Source organism: Pipistrellus kuhlii, unplaced genomic scaffold (assembly GCF_014108245.1).
Source record: "Pipistrellus kuhlii isolate mPipKuh1 unplaced genomic scaffold, mPipKuh1.p scaffold_m20_p_15, whole genome shotgun sequence".
In the NCBI taxonomy this organism is placed as follows: Eukaryota; Metazoa; Chordata; class Mammalia; order Chiroptera; family Vespertilionidae; genus Pipistrellus; species Pipistrellus kuhlii.
Window position 1 is genome coordinate 33,274,940 of NW_023425460.1, and position 18,476 is coordinate 33,293,415.

Genomic DNA, 18,476 nt, shown 5'->3' on the forward strand with positions numbered 1-18,476 from the left:
TATGGAGAAGCGGGGAATCACCCTAAAGTTGGGAAATAGCAATTCTAGTTATTTCTTCCTTAGGATTTCTGACTAGAGGGGCCTGAGGCTGGGGCAGCCCCAGGCTAAGTGCCAGAGGCTGTTTTTGGCCACTCAGTGCTCAGGATTCCTGGCTGCCAGGTACGCTACCTGCAGGAGCTGCATGTTTACCTGCTGCCCGGCCCAGCAGTCACTCCCCGCCTTCATGGAAACGCTACATTTAGAGACAACATCACAGCAAGCAGCAGAACCTTCTGCTTCTCAAGTTTAAATTAGTGCTCCACATCACTCTTGCCTTAATTTGGCGAGGCTTTGTTGTTGTTTTTTCAAAACAGACTGAGAAAAAGTGATCAGTTACTTGAAGTAGGTTACTGCTCTGCTTCCAAAGAAGGAAATAAACTCATAAGTTTGTTTAACGGTGGAACCTTTATTGTTAAAAACTGGTTTGACCAAATTTCTGTACATTTGATCTTCGTCATGGGGGTGACAATATTGTGGCCTGAGCAGTCCTCCCCTTCCTTCCTCCACCACACTTCTTGTTGAAACTGAATTTAAATTGATTAGCTTTAATTCAATAATAGAGACTAAAGCGAGACATTGAACCTCAAGTACTGAGCTTTGTTTGGCCTCGTGGAGAGGAAATAAATTTTGCTGTGTCATGAGATTATCCCCTAATATGGCCACTGGGAAAAATAGAAGGCTGCCCCTAACCACAGGGGTGGAATACTCATCACGGATCTCAGAGGCCCAGGAAGGGTGGACCAGGGCTGCACGGCTCCCGTTAATTTGATCACCCTACGATGCATCCATCACTGCTCAGTAGTTGGAAGGAAGCAGTGGCAGCCATGGTTGGGTGGGCCTGGCTTTTTATGCCGTGAGGACTACATGCCACATCAGTAATTGCTTTAGGAGGAGGCGGAGCTCAGGCCCTCGCTGAGCAATGCAGCCTATCCCATTGTGTCACCAGGCCCCCAGGGTCAAGGAGCAGCTGGATGCTGCATACATAAAATATTGCTTGCTATTAATATTTTTTTTTCTGGTGACAAAGGGCAGTGCACCAGAGAAGTAGCAAAATTGCCTGTCCTGAGCTTGCTTTCTTAGTCTGGAGAGAGGTTTGAAATTTTAAAAATAAACCTGAGGTCTGACTTGCAGATAATGAACACTTGGAGTAAAAAATAACTGATGCCAGGCCTGGAAAGCAGTGGTAAATGTCATATTTAAAAATACCAAATCCTATTGGTATAATATTAAGGGAAAAGGCCCCTAGGCCAAGGAAAAAGGAAAAAGAAACAAGGAGCTGGGCTAGGAAATGTGTAACGTTCCCTGGGAGGTGCAGCTGGTGTGCAGCTCACATACCAGGCTCCAGCTGCTATGGCCCTTCCTAGTGGGGAGACCACAAGCTGAACCACTGCTCCTGTTTAGAGGAGGAAGGAAGACGGAGCGTGGGAGAGATGTGAAAAGAAAGTGTGAGCATGAGGTGGGGCATGAAGAGGTATACCCGAGAACTTTCTGCTAGATCAAAGCTACTGGTGGAGGCAGGTCTCTGTTATGACGAAGGCTAGAGGCCAGGCTGAAACTGCTGATCTCTGCACCGAAAGAAAATTCTCTTCCAGTACAATTTTACACACACACACACACACACACACACACACACACACACACACGATGTTTTACAGAGAAAAAGTCTTCAAACACCTGACACTGCAACCGACAAGGACAGCGCTGTGGTCTGGGTTCAAATTCAGATGTGCAGGTGGAAGAGGCTGATTTCGCTCTACCTTTCTCTGGCTCTAAGCCAAGCCCTTTGTTCGCTGTTTGTAGAAGAGTCCCAGGGCTCGCTGTCATACACCAGGAGAGGCCCTAGCAACACGGCCCAGCCCCCAGGCGCAGAGGGCGCGGCCTCCATGTCTGGAGGCAGTCTGGCTCAGGGGCTGCAGGGTTTCCCTCCCAGGCGTTGTTCCGTTTCTCCCCTTTCTGCCTCCCTCTACGTGACACAACTGATCTCTTCTGATCGCTCCTCTGGACTCTGGGCCTCCAGCAGGCAGGGCTTCCAAGATGGATGTTCTCCTTCAGCTTCTACTGCCCTTTGCCTTTGCCCTCCTCTGGACAGTTTCTCATGGAAACCCGCTTTAATTACACAAGGGGCTGGCCTCCTGGTCACCATCTGTCAGGCAAAAGAAAGGCCTGTTCTGAACTCCCTGGAAACTCTCAAAAGTCAGTCTCCACATGCACAACAGGGGCGGCGGAACAACATAGGGGATTGCCTGTCCTTGTCAAGACTGCACATATTTGTCATCAGAACATCAGGTAGAACAAGAATCTGAAATCCATCCCAGGAATCACTAACTTCCATAACCTTAAGTCATGTGTTTAGGCCGCTCAGCTAAGAAGTGATCCTCCTGCCCCCTGAGTCCAGAGGTGTAGCTCACCACCTGGTGGATCTGTGGCTGCTCCCCCGGCTCACTCACTTGAGGGTGTTATTTATGAGTAGAAGACGGGTCTCTCAAACATTCTGATTAAAACACACACACACACACACACACACACACACACACACTAAAAATAGACCCCATGTCTCTAAACACTTGAAACTGTAGCAAAAAATCCGGAAGTTTTTTTGTTTGGTTTTTTAACCTTTGTACATTTTTCCTTTTAGGGTCATTAGAGCCATGGTGCCAGATGTTGTTTGAGTGTCTGATCATTTTAGTAGCTCTGCCCATATTGACTGGCTCTCCTGGGGCAGCAGGAGGGGAGGAGGGAGGGAAGATGAAACAGGAATTTAGGGAATTTTAGTAATGACTATGCAGTATCCATGTCTGAAAGTGATCTTATGAACATTTTTCTGGTGAGGTCTTTCATTTTTAGGAATCCTTGAAACCTTAGAAAATAAAAATAATTTAAAGCCTGCACTTGAATTAGGCAATGCAGGAAAACAATTCCTCCTAAGTGACTCTTTTTAAAGTAAAAACCATGACACTGGCTGGGTTGACGAGAGCCTAGGTCACAGGCGTTACTGGGGGAGGGACATGGCCAGTGGGTGTCTCACAATGAAATGCTTCCACAGAAAACGCCACGACCTTTCTGCAGTCCCCAAAGGTTACCATTAAAGGACAATAGAGAGCAGATTCCCTTCTTAATTAACATTTTTATTAAATAACTCATTTCAAATAATGGTTAAATTCTCTAAATTTATATCATTCTATTAACCATAATCTAATCTCATTAACCTTGAAATCCCAGTCTTAACTACCCAATTCTATACACCACGGTACTATCTAATAAACTAATTAAGTGACCTTCAAACTGTTTCTCCTCCATATAAAATCATTATATATATATGTTTTTTTTTCTTTCTTTTTTCTCATAGTTCTTTGTTAGATTTTTCTTGACATAATTTCCTGTGAATCTGGTTGCTGAAGGTCTTTGATCTAAGAAGAACTTGAACAAAAACAAACCATACATGGTTGTCTCACTTGATTTAAACTGACTGATTTTAAAGCCTTCCCTGGCTCTGCCTGATAGCTCACTGCTGCTTTTTTGGTCTAAGATCCTGTGACTGAGGGGAATGCCATTTCTGTGGTGGTTACACAGCCGAGAAAAGAGCTCTCCTCCCTGGAACCTCCCCACACAGGTTGGGGTGTGGGAGGTGGGGGCTGGGAGGACAATGACAGAGCTCCCTCCCAGTCTCCGGGCTCTGAGGAAGTACCATTGACATGAATGCCACTACCCAAAATGCTGATTTTAGATAACTCTAGTCCCTGCTTCAGGCTGGCTCAAGGAACAAGGACCTTTACTGTTAATCTGTTTTTTCGTTTTTTCTACACTCTGACCAAGTGAAAAAAGATCACGGGCTGCCACTTTCTAAGCAGTAGGCACACAGAATGTGTGCCACCTTTAGAGCCCCCGACCTTGAGATGTTTTCTCTATATTTGTGTTTGAGGCCATTTAGACAGGCAGAGTTCTCTTGCTGGAGTGGTTTGTATAAACACAAGAAAGCTTCATCCAAACCCAAATCATTTTAGGCCTCATGAAGGCCATCTTATGCACAATTGAGGGAAATACCTTAGGCTAAACTTGATTTTTTTTTTTTTTTAAGTGAGAAGCTAAAATGATTTGAGTTTACTTATTAAAAAACATTCTGGGGCCCTAGCCAGTTTGGCTTAGTGGATAGAGTGTCGGCCTGCAGACTGAAGGGTCCCGGGTTCAATTCAGGTCAAGGACACATGCCTGGGTTGCAGACTCAATCCCCAGTAGGGGGCGTGCAGGAGGCAGCCAATCAATGATTCTCTCCCATCATTGATGTTTCTCTCTCTCCCTCTCCTTTTCCTCTCTCAAATAAGAATAAAATAAAAAAATAGAAACATCCTGGGTTGTAGTATAGTTGTTGAACCAGCCTAAATTAAGCTGAAAAAAAAAAATGCAGTTAATTTGAAACTAAATAGATCTATAATCACATATGTGATTATAATTTTAAAGAGGAGACTTAAGAAGAATAAAACTATTAATGATAGTTTCTTTATCAAGTGGGATTAGGGGAGAGGAAAAAACTTTACAGTTTTAAATTTTATATGTTTTTATATGGTTAATAAAGAGAATATATTACTTTTATAACCAGAGTCTCGGAAAGAAGGAAATAAGACTTAACACCTCCCCCCCTAAACAAAAACCTCCCAGAGGCCCACAGAGCTCCAGCATCCATTTTGGGGAGGTAGCTGAGCTCATCTCTGGCTATTTTAGAACACCCCCCCCCCCCCACACACACACAGAGGGTGTAGGTACCGAGGGCTGTAGAAGAGAGGGTGCTGGTCTTGTGCTGACTGGTCTGCTCTCAGATCTAAAGGCTGAGCACAGAAACAGGCCCTGGTTGTTTGTGTAACAAAAAGAGAAAAACCAAGCAGCAAGCAGATGGAACAAGTGAGATAATGCTAGGACGTGACTATTTTCTTGAAATAAAAGCAGTCAGGCGGTTTTAAGACAAATCAATGTCACATGTCCTCAGAGAGAGGGAAGGAGAGTATTAGAAAAGAGATGGAGCCGGGACCGGTTTAGCTCAATGGTTAGAGCATCGGCTTGGGGACTGAAGGGACCTGGGTTTGATTCCGGTCAAGGGCATGTATGTACCTTGGTTGCGGGCATATCCCCAGTAGGGGGTGTGCAAGAGGCAACTGATCGATGACTCTCTCTCATCGATGTTTCTAACTCTCTATCTCTCTCCCTTCCTCTCTGTACAAAATCAATAAAATATATTAAAAAAAAGAAGAAAAAAAAAGAAAAAAAGAAAAGAGATGGATAGAGGCTGCAGGATGACTGAGAAGTTGCAGGCTCGTACCCCAACACACCAAGTTCAGAGAAAAGCAAACTGGTCATACCATTAGATACACACGCCATATGGCAATGAGGGAAGACACACTGTGTTAGATGTTGATCCCCACAGCGTCCCAGAGCAGTACAGTCCGACTCTCACCTTGTGGTGTCACTTCCCCGGCAGGTCCACCGATGTTTAAAGGGAGGTGTGTGGGCCTGCCGGGGCTTTGGAATGGAGAAGTCCTAGAGCGCTGACTCCAAGTGTCACCTGGTTTGCGTCTGCTTGGTGGGAAGCATCAGAACTGAACCTGCTCACCATTCTTTGAGGATATACTAGGAGCCTCTCAGTTACTATCAAATGAGGGGAGCCTGCTCCTCTGGTATGTAGTCCTCAGTATCAAACAAGAGCCCTCAGTGAGCAAAAGCCCACCAGTGGGAAACCAAACTGAAGTAGCAGGAAGCAGACACCAACTCTGAAGGCAATGAAGACAGCCAACAGAAACAGAACACTTCGACAGGGTAACTAGTGTGCATCATTGTTGATGGCTCTGTTACCTTGGCCATAATATGAGACACAACACAAAAACCCCAAAGAATCATCAGAGTCCTAGAGTTAGAAAGCATCCTCTAAGTCAGAGGTCGCCAACCTTTCGGACCTCACTGACCACCAGCTGGTGACTGCTGCTCTAAGTCTTCTGTTCTGACCTCCTACCTAGTGAGGTAGTTTGCTGCTTGTGTGGGTTGGGCTTGCCTTTCCTAGCGCAGTTAATGAGGTCACACTGGCTGCTAAGTAGGAAAAAACTAAACTCTTCATGTCCTTCACATCCTGGATTGTTCATCTGCCAATCAAAGGCTATTTGTTTCATATCTTTCCTGTCTAGATCAGCCCAGCCAAGGAGACAGACTACTTTGGTTGGCTGTCGCGTTGCCAGGTGACCAAGCCTCCAGATAATCTCACCTGAACGCCCTCTCCTGTGAGAGCTGAGCAGGACTGGATCTGCCAGACTCGGTCCCGGATGGTGTGCAGGTTCAGTCCTTCTGCAATTTCAGAGGCAGGGGCTGCCGTGAGCAAATCCTGCTTATTAGCAAAGATGAGCACTGGAACACAACTTAGCTTTTCTTCCTCCAGTAATTCAGCTAGCTCCTGGATCATTTTGAGAATGGATGGGGAGGGAAGGATGAAAGCTATGATATTTAACCATTAACTTCTAGCTAGAAAAACAATAGAACAGTTAAGCTGATCAACCAGCAACTTTCAAGGGCAGTGGTTCTCAAACTTGAGCCTGTGAAAGAATCCCCTGGCAGATTGCTGGGCCTACCCCAGAGATGCTGACTTTAAAAAGTCTGAGCGAGCAGAAACCTGTTTGGCTCAGTGGATAGAGTGTCGGTCTGCGGACTGAAAGGTCCCGGGTTCAATTCCGGTCAAGGGCATGTACATTGGTTGCAGGCACATCCCCAGTAGGGGGTGTGCAGGAGGCAGCTGGTCGATGTTTCTCTGTCATCAATGTTTCTAACTCTCAATCCCTCTTCCTTCCTCTCTGTAAAAAATAAATAAATAAAATAATAATAATAATAATAATAATAATAATAAAAAGTCTGAGCAAGGGCCTAGAAATCTACCCTTTATCTTATTTATTTACTTATTTAGGAATCTGCATTTTAACTAGCTCTCCTGTAGTAGTTCTTCTATAGGGATTCATAGATCATACTTTGAGAACACAGTTCAAGGGAGAACACAAGTTGTGACAAAAATTTAAAATTTAGCCAAAATAAAATTTAGCCAAAGTTGTTATCTGCAAATAATTTTCAAGGTGTGTGTGTGTGTGTGTGATTTATTTGAATACTAGAGGCCCAGTGCACAAAATTTGTACATGGGTAGGGTCCCTAGGCCAGGCTGGCGATTAGGGCCGATTGGGCCCTTCTAGTTGTCAGCCAGGGCCTTCCTTCATTCTGTGCTGCCCCCTGGTGGTCAGCACATGTCATAGTGAGCGGTTAAACTCACAAGGGGACAATTTGCATATTAGCATTTTATTCTATAGGATAAATTGAAAATGACAATTGCTTTAAATACTATAATTCTGTTTCATCAATATTTACCTCCAAAACATGTCCATGCATTACGCTTCATCAAACCCACATCCTAAAATAACTGTATTAGTCCACCTGGCAAGGTCTCTGATTTTTAGGCTATCGGTTGGGGTCTACCCTGTAGTTTCTGTCTGCAATAAGTATAGGAGAGGGTGTGTACTTACCTAAATATGAGGACCCACCTCTCCCATTAAATCCACTTTTAACCCTACTTAAGACACTTGTGCTGTCAAAGAGAACTGGAGGGTTCAAGAGGCAGATAGTTATACGACACCCTTCACCTTCAAGCTCACATGAAGTGATGAACCAGAAGTCATCAATGTATAGGAGGGTTATCCTGAAGAGTTCTCAAACTAATTTCCAGGAAAAAGGAACAGAAACATGGGACGGCTACCTTTGAAAGGCCACCACTGGTAGTTTAGGACATAAGCCAAGGACTCTGCAATAAAATGCTTCTCCAAAGAGGTCCACTCTACCCCTTGCTTCTTATCAGTGTACTCAGTAGAATGGTCTGTGCCCACCGCGTCTCTGTTTAAACCATGTATACAAATTGCACTGTGTAACCATGTTGACATGTAGTCTGCCTTTGAAGCCATTTTTTGGGTTCAAGGATACCTATCTTTTGGCTTGGAAACACAAGCAGGTTAGTCTTGGCTTACACATTTCTTCCATCCCTTTGAATTTGTTAGTTGCCCTTGGGTCAATCAAGTTGATATTGAAAAATGTACGTAGAAATAATAAGTGAATTGTTCTTCTGGGTTCATTTCTATGTGGAATGAAGAGAAACTGAAGAGCTTTTGGGCATGGTGGTAAATTCCATTTTCTTATAACTTGTTTATTCAATTTGATTTAAACTAAAAGGCTTTAATACAAAAAAAAATTGTTTAAAGGATTCTGAACTAATTTTTTTTTTTTTTGACAACTGGTATTTTTGCCTACTTGCCAGAGTGACTGCCTTATTTAAACTGCAAAGGTTAAACAACAAAGAAAAAATCTCTCTCACTGTCATACATTTACAAGGCAGATTAATGAATACCCAGTTATTTGGGAAATAGGTCAACAAAAGAATTATTTACCTGGCCCGTCTCTTCAAATCTTTTTCTGTCTGCGCTGTCAATTACATATATCTGTAAAGTAAAAAAAAAAAAAAAAAAAAAAATGTTATCTCAATAGCAGATATGTAAAAGACAGTGCACCTTTATGGAAAGAGAGATGATCCTATCAGCCAATTTTACATTAGCATAGCATATAGAAATTGAGCTGGTAATTATTACCTCACCTATGGATGCAAAACAAACAAACAAATTAACTAATTAATTAATTAAATGGAGGGTGCCCCCAAAATATCTCCAGCAAAGCTCCAAAGTAAAAAGTAGAGCTATGCAGGATGAAAATAGCTACACTTACTGTGCACTCACTAAGCATTCTTGCAAGATTTCTCATATTAATCCTTGTTACAACTCTATGAGATAGATTGCACTACTTTCTCATTTTATACATAAACTAGAGGCCCTCAGCCTGGCTTGCACCCTCTCACAGTCTGGGACTCCTTGGGGGATGTCCAACTGCTGGTTTGGCTTAGGCCCAGTCTCCGGGGATTGGACCTAAGCTGGCAGTTGGACATCCCTCTCATTATCTGGGATGCCTTGCTCCTTACCACCTGCCTACTCGTTCCTTACTGCTTGGGTTGCTGCTTCTTAGCGCTGCTGTGGAGGTGGGAGAGGCTCCTGCCACCACCGCTGCACTCACTAGCTGTGAGCCCGGCTTCTGGCTGAGCAGTGCTCCCTCTGTGGGAGTGCACTGACCTCCAGAGGCAGCTCCTACATTCAGCGTCTGCCTCCTGGTGGTCAGTGTGCATCATAGTGACCGGTCATTTTAGTCGTTCGCTGTAATGCTCACTTAGGCTTTTGTTATATAGATAAACATAAGCCCAAAGAAGTTAAGTAACTTGCTCAAGTTACATCAAGTACTTGACAAAATTGGGATTCCAACTCAAGCATACCTTAAGCACTCTACTAATACTGCATCTCAAGTTGACTGAGAGAGATGGTGTTTTGAGACATCTACAAATCGTAGTCTTTGAACATCATCACGCTGAAAGTATCATTTGAGTATTAACTGTACACTGACTTCATGTACTGAGGCAGGAGACCCAGTGATCTCCACCCCTTCCTACCTTGCTTATAACCTCCAAGGCTGCTAGGAGCTGTAAGCAAATAGCAAGGGCATAGCCTTTTCCAGAGTAAGAGACGCCTTGAGATTCACCATAAGTTAAAAATCTCAAGCTTTCTTTCCCATCACTGAATTTTATTTATTGCATAAATGACACCCTATAACAATAAAGAAAATAAGGGAACACCAAAATAAAGAAAATTATTTATAGTTACAGAACCCAAATATATTATTTTAATTTCTTATGAATGTTCTCTTAATTCTTCTTATGAAAATTTAAAAAGAAAATTAGATATAATATTATAGTCCTTTAAAACAATTGAATGATATATTAAATATTTTCCCAGTTTCTAATCTTTTTTTTTTTTAATGGGTCCAGTTTATTTTATTTTTAAAATATATGTTTATTTTTTTTACAGAGAGGAAGGGAGAGGAATAGAGAGTCAGAAACATCGACAAGGGAGAAATATCTATCAGTCGCCTCCTGCACACCCCTACTGGGTATGAGCTCGCAAACAAGGTATATACCCTTGACCAGAATTGAACTTGGGACCCTTGAGGCTGACGCTCTATCCACCGAGCCAAATCGGTTAGGGACCAGTTGCTAATCTTAAAAATTATCAGATTTTCTAACTTTTAAAAAATAATTTAGAACTGTTATTAAACTAATGGTACAATGAAAACAGAATTTTAAAAGAGCATACAGTAAATCCTTAACGTCATCAATAGGTTTTGCAACTTTAAGCGAAAAGACATATAACGAAACCAACTTTACCACAGGCTAATTGACATAAACAAGAGTTAAGTTCCTACAGCTTCTCATCCATGTTATAATGAAACAATGTTGAACAAAGTGACATTACTTGAGGGCCTGCTGTATTCATTTAGAAACAACAACACAAACAACTCTCACCTTTACATGCCTTAAATTACATAAACTAATATACTACAATATACATAAGCATTTCTGTATGTATGTTAAATTCTGTGCTACTTGAAAATTTGCTCTCTTTTGAAAGAAAAAATTACAATTCCTTGGTTTAATGCACTCTCATTTAGAATCACTAATGCAAAATATGCAGGAACAAAGTTTAGGCTTTCCTCTGAGAATACCCTATGTTTCCACCTATGTTTCTTTCATGGGGAATCATAAAAGGAGGAAGGATGTTGTCTCAGTATTTTTTCCCCCAGCCTTAATATCATTGTTGTAGTTAATATTACTCTTGACTCAGTGTCAATAGGTTCTGCACACCACAGACACCCAGAATTCCAGACTGTTTTCCACCAGTGAGGCTCTCATTATTAGGGAGCAGATATAGTATAAATGTAGATGTAGAACGAAGGAATGTAATGGGAGGGTGAACCTCAACATAAAAGACCTAATTAGGATTATTTGGGAGGCTATAGTGGATTAGGATTATCTTCACCCAGGAAATAGTTCAAGATGTGAGGGAGGGGAGAGGGCCAAGTGAGCACAGGGAGCGAGTTTGGGGTTCAGAGGGCTTAATGAAGGCTGTGTGCAGGCCACTGGGCAAGAAGGGGATTTCAAAGTAAGAAAAAGTGGGTCTGGGAGCAAAGGTGTGAGTAACAAGGGAAGAAAAGAGGAGGTTGAACCAAAGTGGAAAACACAAACATAAAGTTAGGAAATGGATGCTTGATATTATGAAAAACAGTCGGGAGAGGATAAGAAGGAATGGGAAGAGATTTAAGGACAAGAGAGATGATACCAGAGAATACAGAGGCTGAAGATCAATGAGAAGAAAGTTTTAACTATTACTTATAATTACTTGCTATTTATTGCCTCCATTAAAAGATTCAGTATAATCAAAGGACGGTTTTCCTCAACTATACATTTAGCCTAATTCTCTCTATCATTTTGCATAATTTTTATAAAATTTGACAACTACTTCACAATAATTCCAGGAAGAAGTCTAATTTGGTGATACACCAATTTGTATTTCTGCAGTGCTATATGCTTCTCTTGGTTGCTCGCCAACCCAGTGCTGCCCAGTATCTGTTTTCTTCTGGTCAATAAATAAAGGTAAGGAGAGTGCCAAAACTGGTTTGGCTCAGTGGTAGAGAGTCGGTCTGCGGACTGAAAGGTCCCACGTTCGATTCTGGTCAAGGGCATGTACGTTGGTTGGAGCACATCCCCGGTAGGAGGTGTGCAAGAGGCAGCTGGTCGATATTTCTCTCTCATCGACATTTCTAGCTCTCTATCTCTCTCCCTTCCTCCTCTCTGTAAAATATCAATAAAATAAAAATAAAAAAAGTAAGGAGAGCATCTTGCCTTAAGGGGGAAAAATAATATATAGTTTTTTATTATATATATATATATATATATATATATATATATATATATATATATAACATATATTAGTATGTATGTATATATATGTAAAAAAATTTAATCCAAAAATAAATAATAAAAGTACTCAGAAAGTATCGGATAAAGTTAAAACATTTATAATGCTTCTGACCTTAAAATATTATGGAGCCTCAAAAATCAAGTTTCATTAATCTGCTCTAAAATATAGTTATCCATGGCACTCAGAATGATGCTTTAAGCAAAGCCAATTCACATCTTCCTTGGCAACTGCTTTGAAATTATTATTTGGTTATGGAGGAAGACTAGAGAAAGAGGTTTTTTGTTTGTTTTTCTGAAGGAAGTACAGCCTACTCTGGATTATCCAGACTGACTATCCAGCTTGTGGATGGAGGGTTCTTTGTTTCTTCTTTTGCTTCTGGTCCTCCTCCCTCCTGCTGCCACCTTTTGGTCATTTTATTGCTCCCAAGTATTTCTCCACTAAAGGGGTAGGGAGCCAAGTAGAGATGATACTAAGATGTGTGGCTTTTTAATGACCACTTGAGCAGAAGTCTAAAAGGAGGTTGAAAACAACAAATAAGGTTTTGGGTAATGCGGTTTTCAATTATGTGTGCTGCAGCAGTATCGATACCCAGGTGACTCGGGTGTGAGTGGCATTACGGAAATAATACATGAGACAGTTGTTAGAGATCTCACTTAAGTCCTACACACTGGAATGTAAATGATGACACAGTTGCTTTATTTAAATTATGTTGCATTTAAACACAAAACTGATAACAATAAGTAAATAGAGTTTAGTAATAATATGAACATACCTTAAAAAAAAAAAGATGTATTTTTATCTATTACAAGGCTGTTATTTCCTGGCCTAAAAGAAATGGAAGACAGCCTCTCCCTTCTTTCTATCATACTTTAGGTTTTATTTACTAGTATTAGTCACCTCCACAATTAATGAAGGCGAAGTAAAATGTTCTCAGTATCATCTTCCCTGAGAATAACTTCGGCACTCTTAGGAGTTGCCCTAACCCTGTCAAACCCCTAGAGACCCATTTAATGATCTAAACAAATCTTTTTCTGTAAGGGGTTAGGTAGTATGTATTTTTGGTTTTGTGGCCCACACAATCTCTTTCACAACTATTGGATTTTGCTGTTGCAGTGTGAAAGCAAACATAGAAAATACAGGGTGTGCAAAAGTAGGTTTACAGTTGTAATGAAATAAATATAATAATTAAATAATAATAATAAAGTAATAAGCTCTGTTTTGCATGCTCACAATTATAAATCTACTCTTGCCCATCCTGTACGCAAACAAGTGGATGTGGCTGTGTCACAACAGAACTTTCTGGACACAGAAATTAAAATTTCACTTCATTTTCATGTAAGGAAATCTTATTCTTTTGAAATTTTTCAATCATTTAAAAATACTGTATAAAGATATATATATATAATATATATATATATATTATATATAGTAATACTTTAAACAATAAAATAAAACTTAAAAATAAAAAAACTATATAAAACCTATAGGAGGCAGACTAGATCAGTTTTGTAGACACCCACTTTAAAGCAAGAACTTATTATGGCGCTCTAGAGATAATTGAAAAGTGTTAACCAGGCAACTAACTGTGTCTAGCCTCAATTCTATTGTGGAGCCTAGTGTAATAGATCTTTTTAAACAGCAATGGAAAACTATTAAATACAAACAAATATAATCCATCAACCACTGCCACTGCAAGCTGCTACTGTCAGAAAGAACTAAGAGTCACAGGCCTTAGAATTTAACGCTGGGGACCCAGCTGCTCCCCAAGAGTTGTTTAATCCCAAATGGCACTGGGAAATAATGGAATGTTGACACTGAATCCAAAATACTGTCTGGTACTGGCAACGTAATGTAGCTGGTAAAAGCCCCTGCAGGGTTGCTCCCAGCTGATTTTTGCTGGCTAGTTCTATAATTCCCAGGCACTCCAAGCAAATGGGAAGTGTGGAATCCAGAGTCAGATTATCACTCACTACCTTGCAGTCTACCCTCAAAGTGTTAAGAGTTTATAATTTAAAATTCTCATTCCATACCTGGTTTGGCTCAGTGGATAGAACATCGGCCTGTGGACTGAAGGGTCCCAGGTTCGATTCTGGTCAAGGGCACATGCCCAGTTGTGGGCTCGATCCCCAGTGGGGTCTTGCAGGAGGCAGCCAATCAATGATTCTCTCTCATCATTGATGTTTCTATCTCTCCCTCTTCCTTCCTCTCTGAAATCAATAAAAATATATTTTAAAAAATTCCCTGACTTGAGGACTGGAAAGTTTCCAAGACCTCCGTATGGAACCTTAGAGTCATTATGTCCTTATAAACTGCTCTTACTTCAGTATTTCTTTCCAAGTACCTTAAGCCAGGAGACAAACAGTAGTTCTAAAGAATGTGATGGAGAGCTGAAAACTAACATCCCAGCCTCTGCCTGAACAAAGGCCACCTGAGCCAGGGAATTCCCAGTGCCTGAGGCAGCTTCTTTAATTCTGGGCAGTTGCAATTATAGGAAAGTTCTTCCTTATTCTGAGTTAAACTCTACCATCTAATACTCCCTGAACTGCTTCTAGTCCAGTCCTTTAGAAATATTCACAATGAGGCTAATCTCTGATTTAAGATAGTTCTTAAAGTAGCTGAAGACAGTTCCAAGTGTTTCTTTTCAGGCCTTTCAACCATTCCTTACACATCACTGTTCCCAGGACTCTCACTACTATCTTGGTTGCTCAGTTTGGGATACTCTTGATTTGTGGATATCCTTGGGATGATAGAGTTAGCTGCACAATCTTCTGACTTCCCTACTGCTGTTCAAATCACTATGGTAATAAACAAACACTTTATTTGCCAAGGTGGGTGTGGGTTCAACATCGTTACTGAGCGACAGCAAAACATCTTATACAAGTTATACAAAGATGTTTCTCTCTCACAATCTGGAGCCTTCTGCTAGCCCTAAATTTAGTGATTGATGTTATGGCAATGGAATTATTGGCAAGACAGAACCTTATAGAGTTAATGTTCCTAACCCAGCAGAAAAGACTATGAATTAACACATCAGAAAGAGTACTTACAAGAATATCAGTGTTTTCAAAATAATTCCTCCAGTATGGTCTGATTTTCCTCTGTCCACCAATGTCCCATACATTCAGTTTAAACCCTTGTGATTGTACACTTTTGATGTTAAAACCCTGCAACCAAGAAAGGTAAGTTTTATTAAGCTTTGATATCATAATTCTGACAAAGTTACACTGGACAGCTATGTTATTTACTAATTCTGAGGTACTCTGCCAGATGTGACACTGATAATACTGAAAACAGTTTGCTATGATAGGGAACAAAGAAATGTATTTATACATGCTTACTTCATTCAGGTTGAAGTCAGTGTTAAAACGCCATGGCTAACATGATGTGCTTCCTATCATGAGTACACACACACAACCACTGAGGACAACTTGGTATGAGAGAAGCTCTGATAACACAGGCCATGCCTCTGATGAATCCTCAGGATGGTACATTTAACAGGACATTACTTGTAACTAACAAAAAAACCCTGTAACTGAATCTGAAAACTTGACAGAACAGAACAAATGCTACATTTAAAAAGGCAAAAACCCAAAAACAAACAAACAAACAAACAAACAAACAAATAAAAAGGCAAAAGCAAAAATCAGGCAGATTGCATTCTTTAGCAGTTCAAAATTAAAAAATTTTCTCATATGGATTACCCAGGAAAAGGAAGGAGCTGAACTTAGGAAACTCTGGTGGAGGCTGGCTAATAACTGGATTGTGAGCCCAGTGAGAAAGGTAGGGCTGCTGGGACAGCCTGTTCAAATTCTGAAGTAGAGCCCTCAATTATAGGCAGTGATGAAAACAAACCAACAAGCAGGTATTTGAAATTATTCTTTAGTAGGTATCTCTAATGAACCTGAAAAGAAAGCACTCATTTTCAGGATAGGTACTCAAGGTGGAACTTTGGGGAAGGCGAGCAAATCAGAAGCAGGCAGAATGATGAGCTGGGAGGTAGTGTGCAGAGAAACAAATTAACAAGAACTTTGGGGTTTGGAGAGAAGGCATTTCATGAGCAAGAATAAAAAAAAATATCTTCTTGCAAAAATGATTTAGTGAAATCAGGCTCTGAAAAATCCAATCACCAGTGTGCTACCCCAGAAATGACATTTCATCCAGAATAGCTGGAGTTAAGCACATCTGGGGGTGCCTCCAAACATTTGCCTCATCTGGCAGCCTGCCGGCACTACTGCCTCGCCCAGCAGACAGGCGCAGTGCAATGGTACAGGAGCACTGCCACCCAGTTTCTCCTGAGGATAAGTAATCACTAGAGAATAACTGGGGTGATGCTGATTGCAGCTCCTCTAAAATGCCAATGACTGAATAAATAGGAAGTTCAAGAACTAAAGGGATGTGACTTCAGATTACTGTAAAAGGCTGCTTCATTCTGACTCATTGACAAAACCATTTTTATGAGCTTAAAAATACTATACATAACTATAATATTACATGTTAAATCCAATTACATTAAATCCTTCTAAAAGGAAGCAGGAAATAAATAAGAGTAAATCCTGGAATTCAACCATATGTATCAACTGTCTTAAAATTCTATTGTCATCAAACCTAATAAATCTACTAAGAAATTATTCTAAGAAAATAATGAGATGTATATGATATTCATATTTATAATAACAAAGAAAGGTGTTACATATCTTGTATTGAGTGAAAAAGATGATATAAAACAGCATATTCTCTATAAACCTTTTTTATTTATTTTAAATATATCTATCATACATATGCATAGAAAAGAAATCGAATGCATATATCACTAAATGTTAACAGTGGTTATGTATGAATGGATATTACAGGTAATTTTTAATTTCTCAATTTTACTTATGTATATTTCTAAATTTACTATAATGAACATCTATTACTTTTTTAAATATAAAAACAAAAATACAATAAAAGTTTGTTTTTAAAGAATATGAAAACAACTTAATACATGATGTGGCAAAAGTAGGTTTACAGTAGTTAGTACACAAAATAGAGTTTACTCTTGTGTTACTTATTAATTATTGTATTATTTTCCATACAAACAACTGTAAACCTACTTTTGCCCTACCCTGTAGAATAAGAGTTACCTACAACACATCAAACAAAGCCTGAAAGTTAGAATTGGAACTTTGGATCCATACTTTGAGTTCATTTCCATGGTTGTAGCATGTTCTTGAGAAATACAGCCTATCTCGAATCAAACAAACAAGGCCCCGCCAAAGAACAAAACAAAACAAAACAAACACCAAAATCCAGCACTTCCTTTTCTGGCAGAAATCCTCGCACACTAATGTTTTCAGCCTTTCTAGGCTATACTACTGTAATATGCTCCTCCTTCGACTATACATTAAATTTATAAACTTGCTCATTTGATAAGAGTTGAAATGACTTTCCTGCAAAGTGTTTTGAATCAGTAATATTCATAGCTGTGAAGTACACACCCCCGCACAGCTATTCAAACCTGACACCACACTCTTAGTATAGTATGGCGACAGAAAATGCTAACTAAACCAGGTTTTGCTGACTGTTAATGCTGAAGCACTTTACAGTGACTGGGACTGACTGATAGGGCTGTTCCTACTTAGGAAATCTAAAGACTTGGCCAAAGGTCCAGCTTTCTCAGAATTTCCAACAGGAAAGGAGTCTAAAGAAGCAGACTGGAGTTCTTCCAACCAGGACTTGTCCTTCAACTTCCATACAGTGAGCACCACCGTCTTATCCTTTGTGCTTTACTTGCTAAGCATTAGGAAAGAGGAAGGTTGATGAGACTGCATTAAAAATATGGGTAATTTTGCCGAAACTGGCAAAATTGGATAGAGCGTCGGTCTGCGGACTGAAGGGTCCTGGGTTCGATTCTGGTCAAGAGCATGTACATTGGTTGCAGGCACATCCCCAGTAAGGGGTGTGCTGGAGGCAGCTGGTCGATGTTTCTCTCTCATCGATGTTTCTAGCTCTCTATCCGTCTCCCTTCCTCTCTGTGGAAAATCAATAAAATATATTTTTAAAAAATATGGGTAATTTAAAAAAATTGATATATATTTGTGTTTATTAAGTCTGAAAAATACACACTAAAATATTAACAGTGGGTTTTCTCACAGTACTCTTTGCTTCTATTTATACTTTCTCTATATTTGCTATATGAATTAATTTCATAATCAGAGAAGATAAAGCTATTTTTTAAAGGAATCTCTTAGATCTGAGGGACTTGATTGTGTGCTGACATAAGTATAGATATATATTTGCATTATTTAAAAATTATTTTAAAAATTATAAAATATACATAAAATGAAAATGTACCATTACATTTTTAAGTGTACAGTTGAATGGCATTAAGTACATTTGCAGTGTTGTGCGACCATCACCACCATCCATCCACAGAACTTTCTTCATCTTGCAACACTGACTCTGTGCCCATCTATATATATAAAAGCCTAAGTGACCGCTTGACCCAAATGATGCACACTGATTATCAGGAGGGCAGACGCTCAG

At 40.2% G+C, this 18,476-nt stretch overlaps 1 protein-coding gene across 1 annotated transcript in view; it reads right to left on the reverse strand.

Annotated features, from left to right (window-relative positions):
• The window catches only part of ARL3 (ADP ribosylation factor like GTPase 3), a 29,658-nt gene that overhangs the window by 3,462 nt on the left and 7,720 nt on the right, over nt 1-18,476 (reverse strand). Inside the window, exons 3-5 of the mRNA XM_036437956.2 lie at nt 14,999-15,115; nt 8,487-8,537; nt 6,281-6,466 (exon numbers count right to left, since the gene is read on the reverse strand). Of these exons, the coding sequence (XP_036293849.1) occupies nt 6,281-6,466; nt 8,487-8,537; nt 14,999-15,115 (354 nt within the window). The remainder of the gene's footprint in view (nt 1-6,280; nt 6,467-8,486; nt 8,538-14,998; nt 15,116-18,476) is intronic.